At 35.2% G+C, this 25,867-nt stretch overlaps 1 protein-coding gene and 1 long non-coding RNA gene across 5 annotated transcripts in view; one reads left to right on the top strand and one right to left on the bottom strand.

Annotated features, from left to right (window-relative positions):
• Positions 1-24,145, top strand: part of XRCC2 (X-ray repair cross complementing 2) — a 115,747-nt gene extending 91,602 nt beyond the window's left edge. Inside the window, exon 3 of the mRNA XM_077150762.1 lies at positions 11,392-24,145. Within this exon, the coding sequence (XP_077006877.1) occupies positions 11,392-12,113 (722 nt within the window). The 3' untranslated portion in view covers positions 12,114-24,145. The remainder of the gene's footprint in view (positions 1-11,391) is intronic.
• LOC143674711 (uncharacterized) overlaps positions 10,322-25,867 on the bottom strand; it is a 221,941-nt gene continuing 206,395 nt past the window's right edge. For 2 of the 4 annotated variants that reach the window (XR_013171185.1, XR_013171187.1), the window contains exon 7: positions 10,323-11,174. This is a non-coding gene — a long non-coding RNA (uncharacterized LOC143674711). Of the gene's footprint in view, positions 11,175-25,867 lie in introns of all 4 variants that reach the window. The other 2 variants (XR_013171190.1, XR_013171191.1) reach the window with 2 other exon arrangements.

The following is a 25,867-nucleotide window of genomic DNA, read 5'->3' as shown; positions in this document are numbered from 1 at the left end:
CACCATTTGTTAAAGAGATTATTCTTTCCCTTTGAGTGGACTTGACATCTTTGTCAAAAATCAGTTGGCCATACATGTGACAGTTTATTTCTGTTTATTCTATTCCATTGATCTATGTCTGTCCTTGTGCTTTGTAACAAATTGTGAAATGAGGAAGTGCATGTTCTCCAATTTTGTTCTTCTTTTACAAGATGTTTTGGTTATTTGGGGCCCTGGCCTTTCATATGATTTTGAAAATTAGCTTTTGCATTTTTACAAAGAAAGCTGTTAGAATTTTAATCAGGGTTGCTTTGAATTTGTAAATTGTTTTAGGTAGTACTGACATTGCAGTAATATTATCTTCCACTCCCTGAGCATGGGATTCATTTGTCCCATCCAGCTACTCTATCAATTCAAAATCTGGTGTCTCTGAATGGATAGAATACTGTCTTTGCATTACATATCAATGTGCCTTATAATAATTCAGGAACCTATAAACTAGAAGACAATTCATGTGTATATGCACTATCTCATCACACATAATATCCAGTGATGGAATGGGAACAGAATATCCACAATAAAACTTCCTGGTCAGCAAAGGAAGAGATGTTTGTTTAGTACAAAATTTGTATTTTGGGTAGCATGTTATCTACTTTAACTTGTATGGTCAGTTTACTTGAGGAGCATAATTACATGGAATCTTGAATAGATATCCTGTTGGTTTATACAGCTTAATACATCTGGGGGATTCCTGATATTCTTATAAACAGTAAGGAGAACCAACTCAATAGGCTGAGCCCTCAATCTTGGGACTTGCCCCTATGAAGCTTTGCAGGAATTCTTTGCAGAAATAGACTAAGCCTACCTATAATTATGACTAAGAGTAAACCCGAGAGAATCTCTTTTGTTGCTCTGATGTGGCCTCTCTCCCTAAGCCAACTTGGCAGATGAACTTACTGCCTCCCCCTCTATGTGAGACATGACTCCCAGGGGTGTAAATCTCCCTGGCGACATGGAACCTGACTCCCAGGGATGAGCTGGGACCTGGCATCATTAGTGGCTGTGAGATTTCAAACAGAGTGGAGAGGTTTTCTGGAGGTTATTCTTATGCATTATATAGATATTCCTTTTTAGTTTATGTTGTGTTGGAATGGCTAGAGGGAAGTACCTGAAACTGTTGAACTATGTTCCAGTAGCCTTGATTCTTGAAGATGATTGTATAACGATACAGCTTTTAAATGTCTGACTGTGTGATTATGAAAACCTTGTGTCTGATGCCCTTTTATCCAGGGTATGGACACATGAGTTAAAAAAAAAAATAAAAGGCTAAAAAATAAATAAATAATGGGGGGGGATAAAGGATAAAAATGAGTAGATTGAAATGCTATTGGTCAGTGAGAGGGAGGGATAGGGAGTATGGGATGTATGAGTTTTTTCTTTTTATTTCTTTTTCTGGAATAATGCAAATGTTCCAAAAATTATCATTGTGAAGAATACACAGCTATATGATGATATTGTGAGCCCTTGATTGTATAATGTGGTTGGACTGTATGTATGTAGATATTTCTCAATAAAAATATTTTTTAAAAAGCAACAAAAAACCTTCCTGACAGAAGAGGGAAGAATGAGAAACATCATACTTGACCCTAGCAATTACTAAATCCCACAGGCAGGAATTGTGAAAACTCCCTGTCCTAGCAAGAGGGTAGATTCTTTAGTTATCCCATTTTGTAGTTCCTAGCTTTGCCTTCAGGAACAGGGAAGTTAATTATCCTTCATGACCACGTGTGAAGTGGGCATTGGCAAGTTTGCCTTCATAGGGGGCAGAATAGTTTTTCTGGGTTTGCATTAAGCTGAAAAACATAGGCCTTTACAAGCCAAGGCCAGAGTTGTAATTTCTTTGGGTTTTGGTATGTTTGCTGCCAGCCAATTCCTTTTACAGGTTACCAGAGGCTAAGATCTTATCTAGACGTGTTTCTGAAGCAGGAAGACTATTTACTGTTTGCTTCTTTAGTTTCTGTGAGCTTGGGTGGAAGGTGGCTGGCTACACCTTAATCTGATCTTTGCTGCTGGAATAGCACAAGGACTCTTGAGAGATGTTTGAAAAAGTTTTGAGAACACAGTTTTACCTTCTGTATAGACTACCTTTAAAAGCCATTTTTCTTGCCTTCAATTTCTGCTTGTAAACTGGCTAACTTTGAACCATGGTTGAAGAAGCAAAGTTAGCCAATACTACTAACACTCTAGACTTTTCCCAGTCTCTTCCTTTCGCGCCAAAGGCTAGGCCTGTAATACTCTGTTTTCCTGTACATACAGAAAAGTTTTATCCCAGCCTAACAAGTGTTCCCAGCTGTCCATCCTTTAATATCTGTTCTCACTATCTGCTACATCAATGCCACCAATTCTAGGTTTGGTTATAGTAGCTCCCCACTTCAAGTTACCAAATTCTCTATTAATTACACTCTGTCACATTACTCGATTTTATATACTGCAGTAGCACTTATCATTCTCAGAAATCATATATGTATCCGTTTTTTTTCTTGATTGTTATTTCTCTGTCCTCAGAGAACTAAGTCAGTACTACTTCAGTAGTTTATTATATTTTGTGAAGATTAACATAAAGAGACTCTATTACAGAAAGTAGTCTGCAGCACAATTTTTATGGTACAATATTACATTTATAGATATGTTGAAAAAATGCTGTCATGTTTAGTCACTAATAAAAAATTTATTTAAAACTACCATAGATCCTGTAAATGTAAAACTAATTAGATGATTACTCTGGAGCAATAGCAGATATGAGACTATATAAGGATTATTAAATTGTTACAGACTAACTGATTTTGAAGCAGTAAGAGACTTAGGGTAATAGGGTCTCTAATGCTGTTGTAAACATTTTTAATGCTTTTTTTTAATAGTAATTATTCAATTCAATTCTATTTACCAATCTATTACCACTTCAGTATTATAATGATTATAATCTGAAAATTCAACAACTTAGTAGGTTCATATCAAGATGATGTATTTTTTGGCTTTCTTTCTTTTCCTTATTTTGAAGGAGCTTTAGATTCATAAACTCACTCCAACAATCTGTTACCCAAACTTCTTTCAGCATTCTATTTGTGAGAGTAACTGCTGAGGCCAAACCATCCAGATTTTCTGAGTTAGTTTAATTTGTCAAGTGCCAAACTGTAGGAATTTTTTTCAACTACAAGTTGTCATATTTAATGCTTTTGCTGGACAAGGGTGCTACTTTTTTGTAGCAGTTTATAAAAATATATGAGATAGTGGTTTCAATTAAATTAAAAGAACTGTGTAGAATCCTATAGAACGTAATGTATGAATATGATTGTTTTTATCTTAGGTTTAAACAGTAAATTTTTATTGAATCAGTGGACTAATTTCAATTTAGCATTAATGTATTTTTACAAAACCTGGTGATATTAATTATAATATTCTTGGGTTATTTACAAGTTTGCAGATTTTACTCTTCTAGTTGCTAAAAATGCTCTCTACCTGTTTTGCTAATAATCTGAAAGAGGAAAAGAGTGTTTTGTGTATCTAAAAATCTCTTAATCAAAGATATAACTTTAAACTTTGCCTCAGTTTCATTCATGTCAAACCAATGATCTAAGGAATCCATATAATTACCTCAGGTCTGTTTAGTTAATGTTTGAATTCAGAAAACTCTTGTTAAACTGTGTAGGCAAGTGCTTTCAAGTACTTATTATTTTGAATTGTGCTGAAAGATATTTATTAGTACCACCCTCTCTCCAAGAAAACACATAGCAAAGTTTTTATCATTTCCCTATTCTGTTAATTTCAGAAATATCCAGTGACATTTCACACTTACCCACTGACCAGAGACACATATTTCTCTCTCTGTGGCATTCTTTCCTCTTCACGTTAGACTATATTTCCCTTTCCTTAAATTATCTCCATTTGACTCTCCAGCCTCATATAACTACATTGAATTTTTTACTTTTTGAATGAAGAATATAAACCATAGTTATCTACTTTCTAATTAATACTCATGTTTTTCCTAACTTCGTATTGTCTTATTTCTATCCCTGATGTTTTTCTAAAAGCAGTGAATTCCCTATAGTGCTTTTTTGCTCTATTTTTGAGTACCTGTTTTAGTTGCTTCATAAAATATTTATGTTAAATGTACTTTTACAGACTACACATTTACTGCACTAAAGTTACTACCCTGAATCAATTCAAGTGATATCTTCTCTATCTTTTCCCTGCCATTTTTTTCATTTTTATGACCTTTCTGCTGCACTTAGTACATATTAATGCAATTTAATTTTCTTGAACCCATTTTCTGTACCCCGATATGTTCTCCCTCTTTTCTGTTGAATTTCTGTTTTATCTGTCTTCATGCTGGCATCGCTAACTGTGGATATAAGTCAAGAATTAAGCCTATTTATTCTTTTTTTTTGGCATGGGCAGGCACTAGGAATCAAACCCAGGTCTCCGTCATGGCAGGCAAGAACTCTGCCTGCTGAGCCACTGTGGTCTACCCTGACTATTTATTCTTAATTTTAAGTATACCCCTACTTCCCTAAGAAGAACTTTCTGTACTCTAGGTTTAAACTATTATTTTTCTAACGTACTCTCAGATTGCTATCCAGCCTTTATGACTGCTTTGAATCTTAAATCCTAGTTGCTGTAGGACTTTTTCATTTTTTAACACTGTCTCAGTTTGGTAAGACTGTCAGAATTCAATATACCAGATATTGGCTTTTTTAATGGGGATTTATTAAGTTGTAAATCTACAGTTCTAAGGCCATGAAAATGTGCAAATTAAGGCATAAAAAGGAAGATACCTTCTCTGAAGAGGGGCTGCTGACATCCAGGGTTTCCCTCTCACATGGGAAGGCACACAGTGATGTCTTCTGGTCCTTCTCTCCTGGTTCTGATTTCAATGGCTGTCTCCAAATATCTTTGGGCATTTCTCTTTAAACCCTCTTTCCTGGTATTTCTATCTTTTATCTTCCCATAAAGGACCCCAGCAGAGGGTTGAAGATCCAACTCGAATGGGCTGGGTCACATTTCAGTTGAAATAATCTGACCGAAAGGTTCCACCCACAGTAGGTCTGCTCCCATAAGAATGGATTAAAAGGGCATGGTCTTTTCTGGGTTACATAACAGCTTCAAACTAGCACAAACACTTAGAGATATATCTTTATACCATACCATACCTTTTTTTTTTCCTTTTTTTTTAGCGCGGATGCAGCTTCATTCAGTGTTTTAACATGATTACTTTACAATTAGGTATTATTGTGCTGTCCATTTTTGAGTTTTTGTATCTAGTCCTGTTGCACAGTCTGTATCCCTTCAGCTCCAATTACCCATTATCTTACCCTGTTTCTAACTCCTGCTGGACTCTGTTACCAATGACATATTCCAAGTTTATTCTCGAATGTCGGTTCACATCATTGGGACCATACAGTATTTGTCTTTTAGTTTTTGGCTAGACTCACTCAGCATAATGTTCTCTACCATACCATACCATTTTTAAAAGTAAATTCTTTTTAGGATATTTCCTTGAATCTCATGACATTGTATACGTATCCATACAGGTACTTTCAAGCCTATCTCTGAAAAGAACTTTAAATCACTACCTTAGGTTTATTCTTAGCATCTGAATCAGTTAGTACTTTAAACAGAATAAGGGAATGAAAAGTGGACAAAAGCCAATTGTCAGTGATACTTGTTGGTCTCTGAAAGAAGAGCAGGGGCCAATATTAGTTTCTTTTTGTTCTTGTTTTGCTTCCTGTCTTCTTCCCTTGTTCCGAGCCTTGGTTCAGGGCCTTCATATTTACAGAGCTCTGGCTAACCAAAGCCACACCCCTATCATTTAAAACATTCTGCTTTCTTTCAAAGTACCACATTTCAGAATTGTCTTTTGGGCCTTTAACCCTCACCATGTCAGGACTCACATTCCTATTCTTAAGATATCTTTTAAAAATTTCTTAAAAAGAGAAGTAATATGATGAAGTGCGTTCAAAAGATACTTTGCTTTGTGCTGGGGATAGAATTTTTTAATCATAACCCTGAAGTATCTAACAGGAAACATAATCCAGTAAATAATCAATTATTATATATAGTGATAAATGTGATGATGGAAGAGATGGTATTATTAAGATCAAATGAAGTATGAAGAAACACTTTTTCAAATATAAAGTATTCTAGAAAGATTAGTTGCTATCACCCTAGTCTGAGTACTGGGGAAGGTAGATGGAGGATTTGATACAGTCTGCCTTTTGATTTCCTTGTCTCTTATTTCTGAACAACCCATTTGCGTCCCACAAACTACGTTCAGATTAATCTTGCAAAAGTGTGTTTTCAACTTTCCCTCCCTACTATTAACAATAGTTCTACGCTAACCTTTCTTCATTTAGCATAGTAGTTTATTCTCTTTCTATAACATATAGGAAAGTGAAAGACTTTTTTTTTTTTTTTGCAAGGGTAGGTTTCAGCTTAGATCCTTAGTAACATGAGGATAGGGTATACTGAACATCTGGGTGAAATATAGTTTTAGTCACATCAATTTTGTTTTGTGTGTGTGTGTGTGTGTGTGTGTGTGTGTGTCACATTAGTTTTTAATAGTATCCACGAACAATTGTTACATGAAAATGTTTTTATTCCTTGAGACTGGAATCTTTTTAATGTAATGAATATTTAGAATTCTAAGTTGCATATAAATTATAGTTGAAATTGGCTGAAGCTTTATACTATTTTATAATATGGTATGGTGACAACATTTTAGATTTACATGTAAATGGTCCAAGATACAGTGTTATGTGTGTGTGTGTTTAGTAATAATAGGGAAAAAAGGAATTGGATTCTCAGATGGAACTACAAGTTGGTTGGAGCCTAAGAATCTGCATTTTTAATAGTTTCTAATCAGGTGGTTCAACCATTAATTAATAATGGCGAACAAACTAGTAAGAATTAGAAGGCACTGTTTAGAGTTGGTTTGAAGAGCTCAAGAAGGAAGAGAATTACCCTAGGTGTTTTATTTAACTATTGCAGACTTCAATGAAAGAGAGTTACTGACACCTATATAGAAAAAGATACGGAATCTTTAACATTCGGAGTAGTTGAACTTTGATTTATAATGCTAGGAAAATAATATATAATTCAGGTGTCATTCTACTTTGACACAGTTTCAAGAGTTATTCAAATAGCAAAGAATAACCAGGCTGTGCATGGTTAGTGTAGGCTCCTCATTGTTTTATTAAAGTCCTGGGCACCTACCACCTTCCTGCTCCATTATCTTTAACATGTGTCTTCTATGTCGTTGTTTCAAGATGACTGCTTCACCTCCAAAAAGGGAGCAGCAGAATAGGAGTGACACCTATATCAGGAAAGTGAAACTTAGAAATCTACAACAGACATCAGTTTGCTTCTCACTGGCTAAAACTACTGGCATACTGTGGAGATATTGTCGGTTTGGTTCCAGACCCTGCAATAAAGCGAGTCACATGAATTCTTGGTTTCCCATGAATTTTTTGGTTTCCCAGTGCATATGAAAGTTTTGTTTATACTATTCTTTAGTCTGTTAAGTGTACAATAGCATTATGTCTTTAAAAAGAATGTGCATACCTTGATTTTTAAAAAACTTTATTGCTAAAAAGCTAATCATTTTCTAACTAGTCTTTGTGAGTCGTTATCTTATTGAAGGTGGAGGCTTTTGCCTCAGTATTGATGGCTGCTGACTGATCAGAGTGGTGGTTGCTTAAAGTTGAGGTAGATGTGGCAGTTTTTCAAAGTAAGGCAACAATGAAGTTTGCTAATTCAATTGACTCTTCCTTTTACAAAAGATTTCTCTGTAGCATGCGCACTGCTTGATATCATTTTACCCACCCGTAGTACATTCTTCGATCCTCTTAAACCCTGCTACTGCTTTATCAACTAAATTTACGTAATATTCTGAATCCTTTGTCACTTCAACAGTGTACTTAGCATCTTCACTAGGAGTAGCCATCTCAAGACACCACTTTCTTTGCTCATCCATCAGAGGCAATTCCTCATCCATTCAAGTTTTGTCATGAAATTGCAGCAATTCTGTCATATCTTCTGACTCTACTTCTAATTCAAGTTCTCTTGCTATTTCCATCACACCTGCAGTTACTTCCTCCACTGAAGTCTTGAATCCCTCAAAGTCATCCATGAGGGTTGGAATCAACTTCTTCCAAACTCCTGTTAATGTTGATATTTTTACCTCCTCCCATAAATCGCAATTATTCTTCATGAAATCTAGAGTGGTGAATCTTTTCCAGAAGATGTACAAATTATTTTGGCCAGATCCATCAGAAGAATCATTGCATATAGTAGCTATAGCCTTACAAAATATATTTCTTAAATAATAAGACTTGAAAGTCAAAATGACTCTTTGATCCATGAGCTCCAGAATAGATGTTGTGTTATCAGGCATGTAAACAATATTCATCTCATTGTACATCTCTATCAGAGCTCTTGGGTGACCAGGTACGTTGTCAGGTACATTGGTGACCAGGTGCATTGGTAGTGAGCAATCATATTTTGAAAGGAATCTTTTTTCCTGAGCAGTAGATCTCAACAGTTGGCTTAAACAGATCTTGCTGTTATCCAACCTTTGTTTCATTTATGGAGCACAGGCAGAGTAGAATTAGCATAATTCTTAAGTACCCTAGGATTTTCAGAATGGTAAATGACTATTGGTTTAAACTTCAGGTCAACACCTGTATTAGTCCATAACAAGAGAATAAGTCTGTCCTTTGAAGATTTAAATCCAGGCATTGACTTCTCTTTTGCTATGAAAGTCCTAAATGGCATCTTCCTCCAATGGAAGTCTTGTTTTGTCTTCACTGAAAATCTCTTGCTTAGTGTAGCCACCTTCATCAGTTATCTAGCTAGATTTCCTGGAAAACCTGCTGCAGCTTCTATATCAGCACTTGCTGCCTTCACCTTGTACTGTTATGTTATGGAGATGATTTCTTTGTTTAAACCTCGTGGACCAACCTCTGTTAGCTTCAAACTTTTTTCCTGCACCTTCCTCACCTCTCTCTCTCTGCCCTCAAGGAATTGAAGTTTGGGCCTTGCTTTGGATTAGGTTTTGGCTTAAGAAAAGGTTGTGACTAGTTTGATCTGGTCACATTCAGACCACTAAAACTGTCTCCATAACAGCAATAAGGCTGTTTCATTTTCTTATTTCTGTGTTCACTGGAGTATCACTTTTCATTTCTTTCCAGAAATTTCCTTTGCATTCACAATGTGGCTGCTGCTTTGGTGCAAAGGACCGGGCTTTTGGCCCATCTTGGCTTTTGTCAAGCTTTCCTCACTAAGCTTAATCATTTCTAGCTTTTGATTTAAAGTGAGAGAAGAAGGACTCTTCCTTTCACTTAAATACTTAGAGGCCATTGTAGGGTTATTAATTGGCCTAATTTCAATAGTGTTGTGTCTCAGGGAATAAGGAGGTCCTATGAGAGGAAGAGAAACAGGGAGTGGCTGGTCGGTGGAGCAATCAGAATACAAAACATTTATCGGTTAAGTTTGCTGTCTTATTCGTAGCAGTTTGTGGTGCCCCAAAACAATTACAATAGTAACATCGATATTCACTGATCACAGATCAGTTATAACATTTATAACAACAGTGACAAAGTTTGAAATATTGTGAAAATTACCAAAATGGGACACAGAGACACAAAGTGAGCACATGATGTTGGAAAAATGGTGCTGATAGACTACTCGATGCACGGTTGCCAGAAACGTTCAATTTTGTAAAAAAAAAAAGCATTATCTGTGAAGCACAATAAAACAAAGTATGCCTATATGATACAGTGACCTCTCTTAGGGTCATTAAGAAAGGAGGCTAAGAAAAACTGTTTTAAGCTGAACACATTATCTTCCTAAACAAAGTTGAATTTATTTTACTTAAAGAAGAGAAAAATGGATGTTGAGTAATCAGTTACCAGAAAAGGTGTGTTCCATAATATATAGTTCTGTGGTACCTTATTCTTAACTCTCTAATATTACTCACTTAAGTGTGAGTGCATTATGGATTCATCCTAAGGAGATTCCCATAGATCATTTTCAACCTTGTGTTTGTTTATTTCAAATTTTTCTGGTGGTAATTGATTGCTGCCTTCTTTCTTAGATGTGAATTTTTTTAAAAATATTTTTTATTAATTAAAAAAATTTTTTTAAATATGACAACAGACAAACACAAACATTCTTAACATATGATCATTCCATTCTACATGTATAATCATTAATTCACAATATCATCACATAGTTGCATATTCATCATCATGATCATTTCTTAGAACACTTGCATCAATTCAGAAAAAGAAATAAAAAAACAGAAAAAAATTCATAAATACGATACTCTTACCCTTCCCTTTCTTTTTTTAATTAATTTATTTTTTTATTTATGATACATAACCACATACATACACAAACATTCTTATCATATGATCATTCCATTCTTGTTATTTAATCAATAATTCACAGTCATCACATAGTTATATATTCATCATCATGATCATTTCTTAGAACATCTGCATCAATTCAAAAAAAGCAATAAAAAGAAAACAGAAAAAAATTCATACATACCATGCCCCTTACCCCTCCCCTTCACTGATCACCAGCATTTCAATCTACTAAATTTATTTTAACCTTTGTTCCCCCTATTATTTATTTATTTTTTAATCTGTATGTTTTACTAACATTTGTTCCCCCATTATTTATTTATGTTTAATCTGTATGTTTTACCGTCAATAAGGTAGACAAAAGGAGCATCAGACATAAGGCTCTCACAACCACACAGTCACACTGCGGCAGCCATATCATCATACAATTATCTTCAAGAAACATGGCCACCAGAGCACAGCTCCACGTTTTCAGGCAGTTCCCTCCAGCCTCTCCATTACACCTTAACTAAACAGGTGATATCTATTTAATCCATAAGAATAACCTCCAGGATAACCTCTCGACTCTGTTTGGAATCTCTCAGCCATTGACACTTTATTTTGTCTCATTTTGCTCTTCCCCCTTTTGGTCGAGAAGATTTTCTCAATCACTTGATGCTGAGTTCCAGCTCATTCTAGGATTTCTGTCCCATGTTGCCAGGAAGGTCCACATCACTGGGAGTCATGTCTGACATAGAGAGGGGGAGGGCAGTGAGTTTCTTGCTGTGTCTGCTGAGAGAGAGAGGCCACATTAGATGTGAAATTCAGTGATTTATTTTTTATTTCCTATTTGTTTATGTTTGCTAATGCAAACTCATTTGGCAAATGGATATGGATTTTCTTTCACATTCCAGTAATGTCTTTTTAAACATTTTCACAGAATTTTCATTTTGTAGCCTACTATTATTATGCTGCTGCATTTTGATTGACATTTTTAAATTTTATACAGGTGATATTCTTGAATTTCATGGTCCAGAAGGAACAGGAAAAACAGAAATGCTTTATCATTTAACAGCACGATGTATACTTCCAAAATCAGAAGGAGGACTGGAAGTAGAAGTCTTATTTATTGATACAGACTACCACTTTGATATGCTCCGGCTTGTTACAATTCTTGAGCATAGACTCTCCCAAAGCTCTGAAGATATAATAAAATATTGCCTTGGAAGGTTTTTTTTGGTATACTGCAGCAGTAGCACTCAGTTACTTCTCACACTCTACTCACTAGAAACTATGTTTTGTACTCACCCCTCTCTCTGCTTTTTGATTTTAGATAGCCTATCAGCTTTTTACTGGATAGACCGGGTCAATGGAGGAGAAAGTATTTTCTTACAGGAGAATACTCTGAAGAAATGTTCTCAGTTCTTAGAGAAACTAGTAAATGAGTTTCGCTTGGTTCTTTTTGCAACAACACAAAGTATAATGCAAAAAACTTCAAACTCAGCAGAAGGACCTTCCTCTGCCTTTAAACATCAGTGTGATACAGATGTAGACTATAGACCTTATCTCTGTAAGGCATGGCAACAAATGGTAAAGCATAGATTTTTTTTTTCCAAGCTACATGATTCTAATAGCAGCCACCAGTTTTCTTTAGTTTCACGTCATTTAAACAGTAACAGTACCAAAAAACATTTTTTTATTATTAGAGAAAGTGGGGTTGAGTTTTCTTGATATGTATCTTAAAATAGTCTTTTCTAGGATATCATTCAGCTTTTAAAAAGTCTTTCAAAGGCTAAAGTGGTTTGATTCTAAAATTTTGAATTCTAGGGGAATTAATATAACAGTATCCTATACAAAATGGATTTCTTAAACTAATATGGAAAAATTTCACACTATTCTGTTTCTAGATCACTGAAGGTTAATCAAAGTGATACTAGTAATTAAACTTTGTATTAAATTTGTTTTAAAACTAAATAAATTATATACACAGATCAGCCTAAATAAAATGGACTTTTATAGCTTGTGTCACATTTTTGGAATTCAGTTAAATACTTATTTGTATAGAAAAATTCAAATGCATTTGTAATCTCTCATATGTAACTCTTTTAGGGAACCATGACTTTGAAAAATGTTTATATACAAGTTATTTCTGTATTTGGGATGAAATCAATGAAGCAATTTTTTTACCTTTCACATAAAAAATTGACCTCATTTTGTGTGGTTGACAAGGTTATAGAATGTCAGAGCATGCCTATATTAAATAACAAGAAAGAGCAAAAATTGAGGACTTAACAGTACACTTGAAGGAAATTGAGAAAGAACAGCAAACTAACCCCAAAGCAAATTAGGAGAAGAGAAAAGCAAAGATTAAAGCAGAGATAAATGCATGGGAGAACAAAAGAAGAGTAGAGAGAATAAATACAACCAAAAGTTGGTTCTTTGAGAAAATCAATAAAATTGATGGGCCATTAGCAAAACTGACAAAGAAAAAAAGAGAGAGGTTGAAAATAAACAAAATCAGAAATGAGAGGGGGTACGTTGCCACAGACCCTGAAGAAATAAAAGAAATCATAAGAGGATTCTATGAACAATATGCCAACAAACTAGACAACGTAGATGAAATAGACAAATTCCTTGAGACACAAACAAGCTCCACTGACCCAGGAAAAAATAGAGGATCTCAACAAACCAATCACAGGTAAAGAGATTCAATCAGTCATCAAAAATCTTCCTACAAAGATAAGCCCGGGGCCAGATAACTTCACAGGGGAATTTTATCAAACATTCCAGAAAGAACTAACACCAGTCCTGCTCAAACTTTTCCAAATTCCAAAAAATTGAGGAAAACGGAAATCTATCTAACTCATTCTACGAAGCTAATATCATTTTAATACCAAAACCGAGTTAAGATGCTATAAGAAAGAAAAACTACAGGCCAGTGTCCATAATGAACACAGATGCAAAAATTCTCAATAAAATATTAGCATATCACATCCAACAGCACATTAAAAGAATTATACACCATGACCAAGTGGGATTTATACCAGGAATGCAAGGATGGTTCAACACAAGAAAATCAATTGATGTAATACAGCAACAAATCAAAAGGGAAAATTTACATGATCATCTCAACTGATGTTGAAAAACCATTCAACAAAATTCAGCCTCCTTTTCTGATTAAAAACACTCCAAAAGATAGGAATCAAAGGTAACTACGTCAATATGATTAAGGGAATATATGAAAAACAGATAGCCAGCATCGTACTCAATGTAGAGAGACTGAAAGCCTTCCACCTAAGATCAGATACAAGACAAGGATGCCTACTGTCACCACTATTATTCAACGTTGTGCTAGAATTTCAAACTAGAGCAATCAGGCAGGACAAAGAAATAAAATGCATCCAAACTGGAAAGGAAGAGGTAAAACTCTCATTATTTGCAGATGATATGATGCTATACTTGGAAGATCCTGAGAAATCTACAGCAAAGTTACTTGAGCTAATGAACAAATTCAGCAAGGTGGCAGGACATAAAATTAATGTGCAAGAATCAGTAACATTTCTATACACAAGCAATAAGCTAGCTGAGGAGCCAGTTAAGGAAAAAATTCCATTCAAAATAGCAACTAAAAGAATTAAATACTTAGGAATGAACTTAACTAGGGTTATAAAGGACTTGTACATGGAAAACTACTTAACATTGCTAAAAGAAATCAAAGGAGATCTAAATAGGTGGAAAGATATTCCCTGCTCATGGATAGGAAGACTAAATATAGTTAAGATATCAGTTCTCCCCAAACTGATCTACAGATTCAACACCAATCAAAATTCCAACAACCTACTTTAAAGATTTGGAAAAGCTAACTACAAAATTCATCTGGAAAGGAAAGAGACCCCGAATAGCTAAAAGCATCCTAAAAAAGAAGGACAACGTAGGAGGATTAACACTCCCTGACTTTAAAACCAATTATAAAGTCACAGTGGTCAAAACAGCATGGTATTGGCACAGAGACAGAAGCATTGACCAATGGAATCGAATTGAGAGTGCAGAAATAGGCCACCAAATCTATGGTCACTGCCACGACCAGTGCGGCTCAGTGTCAGGACTGAAGAGGATGACGGGGAATTGAGAAAGAAACACAAGAGGCAAAGATATAATTAAAGCTGGGACCAGGTGGGACTCTGAGCTTGGATGGAGACTCTAAGACCCCGAGAGGTTCAGCACTGTTTATTTTATAGGGCTGCAAGCTAAAGAAAGTCAAAAACATAACTGAAGAACGGGGAAGGAGGAAGCATGAGCTGAACCATCTGCTTTCTTGTGGCCAGATGAGTCCAAAGTTACACACTTCCCAAGGTCTCCTTCTGCCCTAGACTCAAGCAGTTTTGCAGCACTTTAGTCTTTTCAGGACATCAGGTGCCTATTCCCACAGAAACAGCTTTGCTATGTCTCTGCAGTAAGCATGTGACCTCTGTCTCATCCACACCTGACAGATTAACTGATTTTTGATGAGGCTCCCAAATCCTCTGAACTAGAACAAAATAGTCTTTTCAATAATTGGACATGGAAGAACTGGATATCAATAGCCAAGAGAATGAAAGAAGACCCCTATCTTACGCCCTACACAAAAATTAACTCAAGTGGATCAAACACCTAACTATAAGAACTAGCACCATAAAGCTTCTAGAAGAAAATGTAGGGAAACATCTTCAAGACATAGTAATAGGAGGTAGCTTCCTGAACTTTATACGCAAAGCATAAGCAACAACAAAAAAAATAGATAAATGGGAACTCCTCAAATTCAAATGCTTCTGCACCTCAAAAGACTTTGTCAAAAAGGTGAAGAAGCAGTCGACTCAATGGGAGAAAATATTTGGAAATCACGTATCGGACAAAGGTTAGATTTCCTGTTAATACAAAGAAATCATACAACTTAACAACAAAAGAGCAAACAATCCAATTTTAAAATGGGCTAAAGATATAAATAGGCATTTTTCTGAAGAGCAAATACAAATGGCTGAAAAGCACATGAAGAGATGCTCATTTTCACTGGCTATATATAAGGGAAATGCAGATCAAGACTATAATGAAATACCACCTCACACCTATAAGAATGGCTGATATTGAACAACCAGGAAACTATAAATGTTGGAAAGGATGTGGAGAAACTGGGACACTTATACACTGCTAGTGGGAATGTACAATGGTGCAGCCACTATGGAATACTGTTTGACCATTCCTTAGGAAACTAAATATTGAGCAACCCTATGACCCAGCAATAGCACTATTTGGTATATACCTAGAAGAGCTGAAAGCAACAACACAAACAGACATTTGCACACCAATGTTCATAGCAGCATTATTCACAATTGCTAAAAGATGGAAACAAACCAAATACCCATCAACAGACGAGTGGATCAACAAAATGTGGTATGTGCATATGATGGAATATTATGCTGCAGTAAGACAAAATGACGTCCTGAAGCACATGACAAGATAGCTGAGCCTTGAGTACAATGCTGAGCAAAATTAGCCAGACACAAAAGGACAAATTCTGTATGATTCCACTTTTATGACCAGCATAAAGGTATAATCAGAGACTTAAAATACAGAATACAGGGGACTTAGAAGTACATGGAAGCTAGAGATGGGTGAACTGGTAGCTAATGAGGTTGAACTCCAAGGTAAGCGAATAGATAGGAGCGAAGGTGATTTCTCTAATGGGTCTGGAAGTAATATTACCATATTGTAGATGAACAAGATTGGAAGGGGTTGTATAGACCTGTGTGTCCCACTGACTCACGCTAGAAATATGAATGAGTTCTTATAAGAATTATTTCAAAGATATTTTCTTGTATAAAGAGTGTTTAAGTCCAGGGTACAGGGGGAAAACTGCTATTGCATGCTATGAGTTATGTTCAAAAGGAAACCATCAGCACTGCCACAACAACATCAGAGGTGAATAATGGGGTGAGGGACAAGAGTTAAGAGGAGGTTTAGATTTCCTATTTGGTGAGAGTGTATTTATTGGTTTTCTGCCTCTTGGGAACAATGAAATTATCTAAAATTGAGAATGTTGATGGACTGCAGACTTTGTGCCTTCTAGATGATGCCCTATGAATGCAGGTGGCTGAAGGATGCACTGACAGAAAATGGTGAACGATGGTGTGTAGTTATGAACGAAGGCTGTGCAGCCACAAGAAGGAACAATGTCGTGAGGCATGCAACGATGTGAATGAACATGTGGGACGTTTGGTGAGACAAAATAAGCCAGAAACAAACAAACAAAAAAACAATGGTATAGTCACCTTTAGAAAATGCTTATAAGAAAACAGGGGCATAGATTGTAAGATTTTAGAGCAGACACATTAAGTCCGGAGTAGTAATTATTACTTCTGGATTCTGAGAGGCTGTTTTAAATATATAACTTATTATTTAGAGATATGAATGAAAGCCAAACAGATTAGGGTTAAAGTAATTCAGAACATGGGGTAAGAAAGACAGTGTCTGGGGCGGGCCACGGTCGCTCAGCAGGCAAGAATGCTCGCCTGCCATGCCAGAGGACCTGGGTTCAATTTCCGGTGCCTGCCCATGTAAAAAAAAAAAAAGACAGTGTCTGTATTTTAGAACCACACATACTCTGAGACCAATGGAAGAAAGGTTTATTTGATCTGGAACTGAAATTTTCTGTAGTGCATAATACAATCCAACCTATCTGTATAGCTCATTTGAACAACTGAAACACAAAGAGCACAGAATGGGAAAGAAGCCCTTTAATCCTGTATAGATTATTGTAATAATCTCTATACATCCTAGAGTATATTAAGCAGATAATCGGAAAGTACTGGCAAAGTCCCCTGAGGGAGAGGAGAAAGACTACTAAACCTTACCATCAGGGAATCCCCTGATACTGTGTCAAACTTCAGGGGCACCCAAATCAATAGGCCATGCCCTCAATCATGAGGCTTACTCTTGTGAAGCTTATGTAGGTAACATTGGCACTTAGACTACCTGTAGGCACGTCTAAGAGTTACTTCTGGAGGACCTCTGTTGTTGCTCAGATGTGGCTCCAGTCTCTCTAAGCCCAATTCTGCAAGTGAAATCACTGCCTTCCCCCCTACGTGGGACATGGCATCCAGGGGTAAAAGTCTCCCTGGTGAAGTGGGAGAAGACTCCCAGGGATGAATCCAGACCTGGCACCGTGGGATCAACTATTACATCCTGACAAATAGGGGGAAAAAAGTGTAATTAATAAAGTGTAAGTGGCAGAGTTCAAATAGTCAAGAGGCTACTCTTGGGGTTGTGCTGACGCAAGCTTCAGGTAGACCTTGCTATCTATCATAACCTGCCAACCCCCAACCAGGACCATTCCAGCCTATCCTAAAGAATACCTAGGGCAATTTATAAGATTCCACAAGGGTTTCGGGCACGAGAGTAACTTTCCAGAAATCTATAACCTCCAGATGGATCCCTAGTCCAAATAAGTCCTGAAACCTAGCCCAGTTTCTCCAGAACACCAGATAGTTCCATCTCGCTACCCCATATCAGTGACTGACCCTTCCAATAGCAAAAATTTAGAATTGCCATAGCCCAAACAACCCCAATGAGAGGTATGGAAAGATCAAAGGTGATGGTGGAATTATACATAGAATATAGGACTTAACAAATGAATATGAATGCTAAATCATTAAATTGGTATCTCTTTTAGTCTCCAGTATTTTAGAGCAGTTAGAAGTAAAATAAAAATTGTGAAAGTGTAACACATGTCAAATTCTGAAATATGTCCTACAACTAATTGTGGTGCTGTGCTTTGAAATTTATAGCTTTTTTGTATGTACGTTCTTTTTCACAAAAAAAGGAAAAAAAGTAGATTGTGATGATAGAAAAATATTTAAGCCCTCTAGCCGCCTATATACTGGAGAAGCTAGAAGGAAATATATGAGAGGATCGTATGGTAGCCCATGACACACTCTGGGGTCTGTCGTGTAACCACTTGTTGAAGGGCACTTTGAAAACTACTACTTTTGTATTTCTTTGCTTTGTATGTATGTTATACTATACAATTTAAAAAGTTAAAAAAAAAAATATGTTACTAGCATTTTCTTACCCATTTGTAATAGTCCAGACATACCCTGAACTGAGTTGAATCATTTCCAACTGAGGGTTGGATGTAGATATATATACTGTGGTCTAGATGGCCTGAATGGGGAATATGCACCTGAAGGATATACAAGATAATGTATTGCAGTGGGGGAAGGAAATTTTAGAACTTTTGTTAATATGTTTTAGTCTAAGAAAAGATTAAACTATATCAATATTTGATATTCAGATTGACCCTGATGCTCTCATTTAATCCATTTGTCAGATTGTTATATTTCACATACATATCTAAGGTTGGAAGTGATTGACAGTGGTGGTCTCATGAGTTTAAAACTATGTTAGTTCTCTTATCTAATATCAATTAGATAGCAAGGTTGGAGATAAAAATAATGCACGCTTAACAGATGTAGCATTTGTTGTTTGTGCACCATCCTAACCCCCTACTCTGACTCACCTGCAGTTTCTACAGACCTAGGAATTTTGCGGTTGTCTTCTGGATGCCAGAGCCTGCTGGGCTGCATGTGGGGTAGGCCAAAAGTGCCAAGGGTGGAGCCCTAGAGGAAATCCTTACCCACCGAGGACCCAGGATTTGGCATATAAGTTGTCAGGCTTCCATCCCCCTCAGTGAGGCAACACAGGTATTTCTCAGTGGTCCCAGGCAGATTTCCAGTTGTTTACAGCAGTAATGTATTCATTAACATACTGTTTACTGGCCTTCCTCCCTTCTCTGTCTCACTTGCCCACTTTCTCATGTTACCTCATGAGATTATCTCCCGAATGAACTACAGATTCTACTAGGAACTGCCTTTGTTGAGGGGTGAGGAAGAACCAACCTGTAAAACTCACCAGACTAACAGCCCTTCTAGGCCACATTATAAAATTTAAAACAAGGGCAGTCTAACTGAAATTAAATTACATTGGCTCACATTATTATTGTTCCTACAAACACATACATGCTCTCACTGAAGAATGCTATTTTTACCATTAACAAATAATTTAAAACAGTTAAAGTACATTTATAGTTTATCCTTTTTCAGTTTATATTTTTGTGTATTTTTATTATGTGCAATACTTGATACACATAAGTGATTTGTAAATATTTATATGTTGAGGAAACATGCTGATTTCCCCCTGATAAAAGAGTGTGTGATCAGTAAAATTAATAATCTGCTGCTCTGCTATTGAATACTTCTTTCAGCTGTTAAGAAAATATAGGAAAATTATCTTACCTTTTTTCAAGTTCAGTAGTCTGATGGTGTGTATATGTGTGCTACTCACATGCATATGAAAAATGTAGCAACTTTTATTATAAGAATTCTAGCCTTGGATATGATAAGATTTTCCATTTCTCCTTTGTATAAATGAAGTGTTAATTTAATGGACTGTTATTCACAGACTTATAACTTATTCTTTGGGAGCATGATTAAAAAATAATGAACTTAATATTAACTTAAATTATCAATTATATATTATCATGTCAGAGCTAGCAAAGACTTAGTTATCTTAAAAAGATTTGTTATCTGGCATGCTGGAAGGAATTAAGGACACTTTTTTTTTTTTTGCATGGGCAGGGTCTGGGAATCAAACCCAGTTCTCCAGAATGGCAAGCGAGAATTTGGCCACTGAGCCACTGTCACACTGCCCTTAAGAACCCCTTTTAAGCTAAAAATTATACTACTAGGACATTGTGAACACTATAGAAGTTTTAATACTTATAAAAAGAATCAGGCTTAAAGAGAAAGAGATAGGAAGGGCAAATCTTAAGTTGCATAGATATTAGATACCAGGTATGCTGGACAGAGCCAAAAGAATAATGGGAGTGAGTGATAAAAAAAAAATCTTAGAAGATTTATCCCATTTACCTGTAAAATATAGAGATTACAAAATACTTGGCTTATAGGCAGACTTGTGAGGGTCAATGTGAGAATCTAGTGGAGAAATGCATGTGAAAGATATTTCAGACATTCATTTGATAAATGTTATACAAAAGTAAGATAGTACTTATCACTTCCTTTGAATAAAGCTTTGAAGGGAGATCTGCGTAGGGAACTCGCATAACTAATATACATTCTTAAAGACTGAGGTAGGGGGACTTTAACATACTAAATATAAAGAACAATGTAGTTGAAGTAATAAGGATAATGGGCAATGGTACAAGGATAAACAAATAGAATATAGAATTCCAGAACAAACCCTCATGTGTGGAGCTTAATATATATCAGAGGTAGCAAGTTACTGTGGAAAAGATTCACTATGCAAATCTTTGTAGCAAGACATATGTAGCATATATGTATGGAAAAAAATGGAATTAAGTCTTTACATAATATCATACTTTAACAAAATAACAAGCCATCCCAAATGATTAAAGACAAATATAAAAGCAAAACATTACAATACTACAGAAAATTATATGGGAGAATATATTTGTGAGTTTAGGGTAGGAAAGTACTTCTTGAACCATACATGAAAAACAATATTCTTAATGGAAAAGAGATCAATTTAACTGCATTAAAACTTAGAATTTTTAGTCATCAATAGATTACCATTAACAAAGGGAAAAAATCAGCTACAAATTGAAAAAGTATATCTGTAGCCATGTGAACACAAAAGTTTAGTTACAAAGCAAACTGATCAAATCAATAAGGAAAAACTGATGAAAAGAAAAATGGGCAAAAGCTATTTGGAGGCATTTTACAGAAGAAGCCTTAATGGCTAGAAAAAGAAAATGAGGATTAATCTCATTGATAATTGAAAGTATAAATTAAGATCTCAAAAAAATGTCATTTCATATGTACTTGGATGCCAGAAACCAAGTATTGAAGATGTGTGACAAAGAATTCTTAATCAGTGCTGAGTTGTTATGGCTATTCAGAAATTTTATAATTTTAGCTGAGACAGGGTTCTTATCACTTGCCACTAAAAACATCCTGATCTGACAATCTATCAATAGTATTTTCCCACATAAATATTCTACAATGATTTTTTTTTTAACATGGGCAGGCACTGGAAATCGAACTGGGGTCTCTGGCATGACAGGCAAGAATTCTGCCACTGAGCCACCGTTACCTGCCCTCTACAATGATTTTTAATGGAAATGTAAACACCGTAGTGGTATAAACATTTGGAAACTAATTTGGTTTTTATTTAGTTATACATATCTCCTTTAACCTGGTCTATATCTTTGAGAAATTCATATTCATATGTACCAAGAAAGAGGTATAAATATGTTTATATTAGCATTGTTTTTAACAGCAAAAGCTGGAATCAACTAAAATATCCAAAATAGAATAGATAAATAAATGTAAGTATATTCATACACTGAAGTATGTTACAGTATTAAAAATGAATGTGCTTATGGGAACTGTATTCTATGCATAAATTTTCTGTAAACTTACCATTTCTCTAATAAAAATTTTTTGAAAGTGAATACACTACTGCAAGATGCATAAACATGAGATAAATCTTAAACATAATGTTGAATTTTCTTAAAGGATATTACAGAAGAATACATTGAATATAGTACCCTCATTTAATCAGTTTTATTGAGATAAAATTCACATACCATAAAACTCACCTGTATTAGTTTATTAAGCTGCTGGAATGCAATATACCAGAAATGGAACAGTTTTTATAAAGGGAATTTAATAAGTTACAAGTTTACAGTTCTGAGGCCAAAATTGTCTTAACAGAGGCATCCAGAGAAAGATAACCTTGGCTCAAGGAAGGGTGATCTGGGAAAGCACATGGCTGGCATCTGCTGTTCGTCATTCCGGGTTCCATTGCTTCCAGCTTCTGTTGCAAGTGGTTTCCTCTCTAAGCATCTGTGGGTATTCACTTAGCTGCTCTGGGACAGAACTCTGTGTTTTAGCTCTTAGTTTAGCATCTTACAGGGCCAGAATTTCTTTTCTTCACATTCTGGCTATTTCTGCCTCGATCTCCAAACGTCTACATCTGCTCTCTCTGTCAAGTTGGAACTTTCTCCAAAATGTTTCCTCTTTTAAAGACTAAACTAATCAGAACCCATCTTGAATGGGTAGAGTTACATCTCATTTAATTAAAAGGTCACACCCATGATTGGACGGGCCACATCTCCATGGAGATAATCTAATCAGAAGTTTCCGCTCTACAATTCTGAATCAGGATTAAAAGAAACAGCAGACCCCACAAGATCAAATCAGGATTAAAACATGGCTTTTCTGAGGCTACATAATAGTTTCAAACCATCACCCTTTAAAAGAATACAATTCAGTGTTTTTTAGTATATTCAGAGTTGTGTAACCATCTAATTTTAGAATGTTTTTAATAAGGCTCAAAAACAAGCAAATCAATACAACACATGCTAAGTTAGAAAAACAAGAGGACAGTTGAAGGAGATTTGGGGATGTTCTAATCAATTCATTAAAATTCATTTTTAATATGTCTCATAACTCAGGTATCACATATCAATATGATCATAATATATATATAGACATATAGACAAATATATATGAATAGGGTGCTCTGACTATAACATTTTTTAAGTTCAGTGGTTGGATATAAGAACAGAACTAGACAGAAAAGCTACAATTAGTTTTTTTATTTCTTAGGGGGACTATTCATTTCTTATACAGAATTTCATCCCGTCTCTCCATTTTCATGTCCATCTGTACTCCTGCTTTCAATGTGCATCCAATTCTTGAGCAATTTTTGACTTCTGATGGGTAAATGAGTTTAGTTCTAAGCTACCTGCTTATGTTTCCATGTCCTCTGTTCTACTAGGTCAACAGATCTACCCCCATCATTAGCTTTCTGGCTTCAAAATTTTTGTCGCTATTTACCTCTCTTCCCTTTTTTTGTCTTGATGGGTTTAGACTCCCACCCCACCCCTTTTCTGTCATTTTACTAGGGTTTCAGGAGGAATTAGGGATGAATGAGCATGTTCAACTGCCACAGTTATCCAAAACTTTTTATAATTTAAGCTGCCAGGTTTTTTTTTGCAGCTAAAAGTCCTGATCTGATAATATAGCAATGGTATTTTTCCACATAAATATTCTACAGTATGATTTTAATAGGTGCATGATATTCCATTTTTCAATTATATAATTAATTATTCTTGGATAATTATATGGTTTCCAATTTCCCCTATTATTTTATTAAAGCTAGAATTATAGAAGTAGGTTTGCTGCAACTTTTTCATGGTATCAAATTTTTCTCAAGGTTTATACCAAGTTGCACTTCTACCCTCAGTAGAGGAGAGTATCAGTGTCTCTACTCCCATAACAATAGGCAGTACATATTACCATTTCTCTTATGCATTTATTAATTTTCTAATTAAATTCATTTGAATATATTCATTTGAAAATTTTCAGAAACATAATATAAAGAAATGTCAACCATAATCCCACTATGCTGAGATCCTGTACCTCTGCTATTAACATTTAGGAGTATATTATACTAAAATTTCCCTACATGTGTTTGCACATTGTTGAGATAATGTTTTAGTATTTTTTGTTGGTTTATTTTTTCTTTACTGTACATATTGCTTTATACTTGCTTTGTCAATTTACTGTGGATATCTTTAGCATCAGTACATATTGATATAGCTCATCATTTTTAATGGCTCTATATATGATTGTTTACTTAATGTAGCTTGATGGACATTTAGATTGTTTATATTTTTTTCCTAGTTTCTCATACATATGGCTTTGTAGGAATCCAATGATTTCCTTTCAATAAATAGATATTTCTGGGTTAAAGGATGTTTATTTTTGTGAAGTTTTTTTTGGGGGGGGGGTCAGCAGTGTGCATGGTCTAGGTATTGAACTCGGGTCTCCTGCAAGTTTTTAATACATTAATATGCACTACTAAAAGTTGTATTATAAAGCAGAGCCAATAATAAATATGGCACTTTGGTGATATCATTTGTTCTCTTTATTAACCAATCACTGAATTTTTAAGTTGTGTGAACTAATAGAATTCCCATTTTACATTATCGGACAAAATTTATGATTTGTAATTTTGAAATCATGCTAAACTGCAGGACACTTTACAATGCTTATATTAGTATCTAAGTAACATAAGGTTCAGATTTCAACTGATGGGAGCTGTAAAAATGGTATGATTCATGTGGGTGCTATCATCACTCAAAATTGAGGAAATTTGCATTTGTTTTATGTAGATATGTCTAAATTAAGAATATGAGTTAATATTTGGAGGAGTCTTGACCTGATTTATTATATTACATTTCATCTAAAGTCTTGAATTGACGTGAATTAACCTATACATCTTTAAATATCTGCAAAATTATATTTTATGTGAGTCTGTAATGAATGACCATATTACAGTTCAGAAGCTGAAGAGTGTAGTGAGAGTTACCATGGGAACCTAATATGATATTCCCTTGCTTTGATTTAAATTTCATTTTTAATATTGCATTAACATTTTTGAATTTAATGGATAGATAGTTGAATTAATATTGATGTACTCTTTCTAATATAAATAAAATATAGAAATGAAAATGTCATTTTTCTTCCAGTGAACAAATGAACATATAATCTAAGATCTTGTAGAAATAACAGCACTTGAGCTTTCAATTATAAGGTTCCATTCATTTATTTTGAAGTTTCTTATGGATTTCTTTTAAAAGATTAAGAAATATTTATGATAGTCACATAATTTAAGTCTTTAATATTTCAAATATTATTCAGAATTTTTTGAAGATTATTTGGGAATAATTTACTACACCTTGGTTTATTCTTCTGTATTTTCTGGACTAAATAACCTCAAAGACCTCTTCTTTTTCTATAAGTCCATATTATTTTATTAATCATTTAAAGGGTGGCACACTTTAAAATAAAATAACTATATTACTAAGAATGAATTTCCCAATTAATTCTATTACACGAAGAGCTAACTTATATAATGATAAATTATAGGGTATTACTTTTTTTTTTACTGTGTCAAATTTTAGGGACACCCAAATCAATAGGCCATGCCCTCGATCATGAGGCTTACTCTTGTGAAGCTTATGTAAATAGCAGAGAAGCTTAGACTACCTATAGGCATGCCTGAGAATTACTTCTGGAGGACCTCTTGTTGTTCAGATGTGACCTCGGTCTCTAAGCCCTGCAAGTGAAATCATTGCCCTCCCCCCTATGTGGGACAAGATATCCAGGGGTGATGGTCTCCCTGGTGATGTGGGAGACGACTCCCAGGGATGAATCCAGACATGGCACTGTGGGATCAACAATTCCATCCTCCTCAGCATATTTCAAGTAATTTTCTTACAGTAATTTCCAGTAATTATCTTTAAGTAATTATCCAATGTCTCCAAGAATAAAATTCCTCCCTATTCAGTAGTAGACTAATATCTAAGTAGTGACCTCTTGTCACTTGCATGAAGTTGGTTG

Source organism: Tamandua tetradactyla, chromosome 1 (assembly GCF_023851605.1).
Source record: "Tamandua tetradactyla isolate mTamTet1 chromosome 1, mTamTet1.pri, whole genome shotgun sequence".
Classification (NCBI taxonomy): Eukaryota; Metazoa; Chordata; class Mammalia; order Pilosa; family Myrmecophagidae; genus Tamandua; species Tamandua tetradactyla.
This window is presented reverse-complemented; position numbering and strand designations above follow the sequence as displayed.